This window comes from Eptatretus burgeri, chromosome 10 (genome assembly GCF_056783735.1).
Source record: "Eptatretus burgeri isolate ZD-2024b chromosome 10, Ebu_testis_v1, whole genome shotgun sequence".
Lineage (NCBI taxonomy): Eukaryota > Metazoa > Chordata > Myxini > Myxiniformes > Myxinidae > Eptatretus > Eptatretus burgeri.
In genome coordinates this window covers 51,143,698-51,149,697 of record NC_140970.1, presented here as the reverse complement: position 1 = coordinate 51,149,697, position 6,000 = coordinate 51,143,698, and the positions used below count along the sequence as shown (strand labels likewise).

The 6,000-nt window shown below is 45.7% G+C and overlaps 1 protein-coding gene across 11 annotated transcripts in view; it reads left to right on the top strand.

The window, feature by feature from the left end:
- HUWE1 (HECT, UBA and WWE domain containing E3 ubiquitin protein ligase 1) overlaps positions 1 to 6,000 on the top strand; it is a 428,879-nt gene that overhangs the window by 288,565 nt on the left and 134,314 nt on the right. For all 11 annotated transcript variants that reach the window (XM_085898286.1, XM_085898280.1, XM_085898284.1 and 8 more), the window contains one exon: positions 5,748 to 5,985. In XM_085898286.1, the coding sequence (XP_085754412.1) occupies positions 5,748 to 5,985 (238 nt within the window). The remainder of the gene's footprint in view (positions 1 to 5,747; positions 5,986 to 6,000) is intronic.

Below are 6,000 nucleotides of genomic sequence, written 5' to 3'. Positions count from 1 at the left end.
TGTGATTACACCAGCAAGGTTGGCACAAAGCAAGCGGCCCTTAAAGCAAACCCAGAAGACTACCTTCAAGGATTTGGTTGTAGCCAAAATGGACCTTCTGACGATGACGTTGAGAGAGCAGAATCATATCTAGTGAAAGTCCTAAAGAATGGAACTACCTGCACAACAATGGATGAATTCAGGGATCATAATTATCACCACAGCAAAACCCCACTCGAGAAGTTGCTACCATATTCTAAGGGCATATTATGTTACATATGTGATGACATCAATTCTCTCTGCAAATACGACCGAGTTGAATCCTCTCCTATACGGATTTGAAGAGGAAGATGAACTTCTCCATCCAGATAAGGCCATCAGACCCATTCCCGAGGAATATGCTGTGCACTGTACTTGCTTGAAATGTGCGACAGAGAGATGTGCATGTCGAAAGAGTGACCTGCCTTGTTGCCAGTCCTGCAAGTGCCAAGGTATGGGAGACGAGAATGTTTGCTGTAAAAATCCAGCTGGTTGTATCTAAAACCGAACAGAACCCAAATGTGACACAGCTGCGTGGAAATGTACTCCTGGCATCTACATGTATTATCAAATTGGCATGATTTGGAATAGTGACTACAGTCAGATGTATACCTTCATTTGGATATAAAAACCTAGACTATTACTAAAACTGAGCAAATTCAGCAGTTTATTTTTACTGAATGGACTAAGGATGTTCCGACCCCCCCCCCCCCCCTCTACAGGTGGTTGTTTTAGGACTTAGTGGGTTAACGACGTGGGAATATTGTAAGAAATGAGTAAATTAAGTGATATTTAGGCTTAAAGAGTAGTTGGTGATGGATCATATTCATACTGATGAAAATGTTCGATTACTTTATTTTGTGGCATGTGTCTTCCGCTGCAAAGGAAAATTAGCTTTTCTGAAATAGCACCATTTTTAAAAGTTGATGTTTATGTTACAAAAGGGTTAATTCTTATACAATGCATATCAATATCATGTGATAGAGATACGTCTTGGCAACCTCTGACAGCCAGCAAACATTCTCAAGTAGTACAGGCAGCCTGTAACTCACATTTTTCTTCTGGTGGGTCAGATTTTAAGCAACCCCCGATTTCCATGACCTTTTGACCTCTGGACAGCAAATTTGCATAATAATCAGATAATGACTGTCACATGCAGAGTGAATAAAAACAAATATTTTGAATGGTAGTTTGCAGTTATATCATATATGGTTGTGGCGTTATAAGCATTTTAGTTTCCCCTACTCCAAATTTTTGGTCGCCTCATGAACGCAAAAGCTTGATATTGTGACGTAATTTTCTCAAATCCGACCAGGCTCCCAGATGTCCACCCTCACTTTTTTGATGTCCCACATGGTCTACTTCAATGATATGAATAGAAACTTAGGGCACATAAAAGTCACACAGAAACCACCCCAGCCCATGGACTACACTCCTCCCTGAACGGACAGACCAATAGACCGACGTGCTGTGTGCGCAGCCGATTGCCACTTGCAGAGAAATCATCTAATACGTTTTGTTGATATATATATATATATATATATATATATATATATATATATATATATATATATATATATATATATATATATATATATATATATATATATATATATATATATATATATATATATATATATATATCTGGCAAATACAACCAGTCGCTTCGCTGCCGGGGAATTTGGGGGGGGAGAGGAGGGAGGTGGAGAGAGATGAAGAGGTGAAGGAGAGAGAAGGCAGGAGGGAGGGGAAGTGGGAGGAGGATGTGAGAGGTATGCCTCACCAAATGTTGCAATGGAAAGAGAGAGAGAGAATGAAGAATAAAAAAAGAGAGAATGGTTCGGGGTGGAGGTGGGGTAAGCCAAGCGAATGACATGTCATGTATAATGACCACACACACACCCACACACACACACACACACACACACACACACACACACACACACACACACACACACACACACACACACACACACACACACACACACACACACACACACACACACACACACACACACACACACACACACACACACACACACACACGTCTCTGTGTCTCTCCCCCTCTCTCGTCAGAACAGCAGTACACACGACGACACAACATAGTTTGTCTGTAATCCGCTGGCACATCTGCAAAAACTTTGATATCGCAGTTCCAGAACATTTGTGGGACCGTGAACCAGAAGAAATCGCTGAAAACATGGAAGTACCAATTACTCACGTATGACCAAATGTTCCCATCAAGCTGTGAGATACAGACACACACTCACGCACAGGCACACTCACGCACAGGCACACTCACGCACAGGCACACTCACGCACAGGCACACTCACGCACAGGCACACTCACGCACAGGCACACTCACGCACAAGCACAGGCTCACGCACAGGCACAGGCTCACGCACAGGCACAGGCTCACGCACACGCACACGCACAGGCACAGACTCGCGCACAGACTCACGCACAGGCACAGACTCGCGCACAGACACAGGCACAGACAGACTCGCACGCACGCACACACAGACTCGCGCGCACACGGAGACTCGCACACGCAGACTCGCGCACGCAGACTCGCGCGCGCACACGCAGACTCGCGCGCGCACACGCAGACTCGCGCGCGCACACGCAGACTCGCGCGCGCACACGCAGACTCGCGCGCGCACACGCAGACTCGCGCGCGCACACGCAGACTCGCGCGCGCACACGCAGACTCGCGCGCGCACACGCAGACTCGCGCGCGCACACGCAGACTCGTGCACACGCAGACTCGTGCACACGCAGACTCGTGCACACGCAGACTCGTGCACACGCAGACTCGTGCACACGCAGACTCGTGCACACGCAGACTCGTGCACACGCAGACTCGTGCACACGCAGACTCGCGCGCGCAAACTCGCGCGCGCACAAGCAGACTCGCGCACGCAGACTCGCGCGCGCACACGCAGACTCGCGCGCGCACACGCAGACTCGCACACGCAGACTCGCACACGCAGACTCGCACACGCAGACTCGCACACGCAGACTCGCACACGCAGACTCGCACACGCAGACTCGCACACGCAGACTCGCGCGCGCAGACTCGCGCGCGCAGACTCGCGCGCGCAGACTCGCGCGCGCAGACTCGCGCGCGCAGACTCGCGCGCGCAGACCCGCGCGCGCAGACCCGCGCGCGCAGACCCGCGCGCGCAGACTCACTCGCGCGCGCAGACTCGCGCGCGCGCGCGCAGACACACACACACGCAGACTTTGAGACATGTGGCGGGAGCATGCAAAACCAGCACCTCGTACATCCGCGGAGATGCCCTCAATGTCAAATATGTCTGACTTGGACAAAGGAAAACTTATCAAAGAGTTGGAACTACTTGTAAGTCCGATTCTGGAGCTCAAATTTTGTAATTCTCCTTCGTTTTAGAGATACTCATGGTGATCGCATGTGCAGAAATAAAATAAAGCAACGAACACTGATGTCTCTGAGCGTTTATAAGCTTTGCAATGTACCCAGCAATTCATAGCTATGATGAGTGAGGAAAGTGAGAAAGAGAAAAAGAAACTATCGTAAAGAAACTGTTGCGGCCTGTTCCATGTCAAGGCAATGTTGAGCAGGCCAAAAAATATGGTGGCTTCGGAGATGCCTTAAGACCCCAAAGATTGAGTTGGCTGAGGATCGCCTGATGAAGGATATAATTGAATAACGCTGTTAATTATCTTCAAAAGGGGTGTTTTAATGAACCCATACACCCAATTTTCAGTCATGCACTTCCTTGGAATTTTCTTTGTATGCACGCAAAGTTTCAGACTGATAGGTTTTATGGATTTGGAGTTCTTGAGGGTGCGCATGCGCACAAACACACACGTGTACACACACACACACACACACACACACACACACACACACACACACACACACACACACACACACACACACACACACACACACACACACATTCGTGTACATTCTGAAATGGAGAGATGGTTGAATGTGTGTAAGGGCTAACAGAATTCTGAAACAAGATTATTGAGTTTGGTGGTGGAGGTAGTGAGGAAAGTGGGAATGTTTTCTCTGAACCGAAATTATGTCTTCGCGGAACCTGATTGGAAGATGGCTCGTGAAGTTCAAATAGCTTTGCATCAAGTGCATTAATAATGGGCTGCATGCCTTCCTGTTGAAGGTGTTCCAAGACAAAATAGAAAGGTACATTTGAGTGAAGGCATTTCAAAAATAGTTCTTATTTGGGGCTTTTTGTTTTTTTAACCTTCAATCATATTTTGATTTGAGTAACTTTTCATTTGCCTTTCTTTTGCAAATGTGTTTTGCGTGAAAATGTGGTTGGATTTGGCTGAACAATTTTGGTCCGAATTGGCCATTTTCCAACCCTGTTTAATGGTAGTAGTTTTGGTTTGTGTTACATATTTAACCTCCGCCATCGAAGATGGACGGGGGTTACTGTTTTCACCCCTGTCTTTTTGTTACTTATGAAATCTAAAGATTTCGTAAGTATATTGATGCCTTCCGTTTCTGTTTGTTTGTTTGTTTGTTTGTTAGTTTGTTTGTAGGCACGATAACTCGAGAACAGAAGAAGCTACCAATGTCAAATTACACCACGTGATTCAGGAGGGTGATGGCTTGTGCTGATTAGATTTTGGTCAAAATCGGTCAAAGGTCAAGGTCACGGTGAGGTCAAATATTCTATTTTTGATGGCTTGGTACAGATAACTCGAGAACGGAAGAAGCTACCAATGTCAAATTACACCACGTGATTCAGGAGGCTGATGGCTAGTGCTGATTACATTTTGGTCAAAATCGGTCAAAGGTCAAGGTCACAGTGAGGTCAAACATCCAAAAAATGATAACTCGAGAACGGAAGAAGCTTCCAATGTCAAATTACACCATGTGATTCAGGAGGGTGGTGGCGAGCGCTGATTAGATTTTGGTCAAAATCGGTCAAAGGTCAAGGTCACAGTGAGGTCAAACATCCAAAACATTCGATTTTTGATGGTTTGGTACAGAATCATCGTAGAAACTTCTGGTTTGTGTCGCTACCTTCTCAAGAGACAGCTTTTATTCGACAAGGTCAGAGGTCAAGTTGACGATTTCGTAAGTACCAGTCTATGACTGCTTGTTTGTGAACAGTATTATGGAAAAACTCCTCGACAGATTTCGACAAAACTTGGTGGGGGGATTAGTTTTGGTCCAAGGATCATGCCATTAGATTTTGGACTTGGTCCAAAGTCAAATATGGCCGCTCTGGTGGCCATTTTGAAAAAACATTTGAATTTTTGTTTTTGCATTTCTACATGTTTTAAGTGATTTCCAACCCCCCCCCAAAAAAAATTGTTTGAGAAAAAAAAACAAAATTTTGCAACTTTTTTTTCAAAAAAAAAATTTTTTTTTTTTTGCATTTCTACATGTTATGAGTGATTTCCAACAAAAAACATGCCAAAATTATAATTGCGGCTGATTTTGGAACTTCAGGTGGATATACCCACGTAAAATCAATTTCTGTCTCCAGGAATCTAGTTTTAACGAATGAATTGAGTATGTAAAAGTTAAAAGTTCAAGGGAAAGTTGCAAACTATAACTCTGTGAGCACTGTTGACATCAAATTGAATGAATAGGATATCAGGTTCACTTGAGTGACCCAGCAGTATTGGCGGCGGGGGTTTTGCACTCTACCGAGTGCTCCCCCCCCTAGTTATTTATGCGATGTTTTTGTGCATCTTACCACAGCTTCAGAGGCATCTGAACGGACAGAGGCGTCTGACATTTTGACGGGTGTTGGTAGTCAACCAGATGGCTCACCAATGGATGTGAGCAGTCCAGCATCAGTGGTTGGTACTGTCGATGAGAGCCAGGGAGCTGCTCAGGCAATGGCACCCCTCGCTAGCAACAGGGAAGACCTAACTGCTGTTCCTGGGCAAGGAGGAGGGCTGTTAGCAACCTTAAACACGGAGGAGGAAATATTGGGGTAAGCCTGAATAAT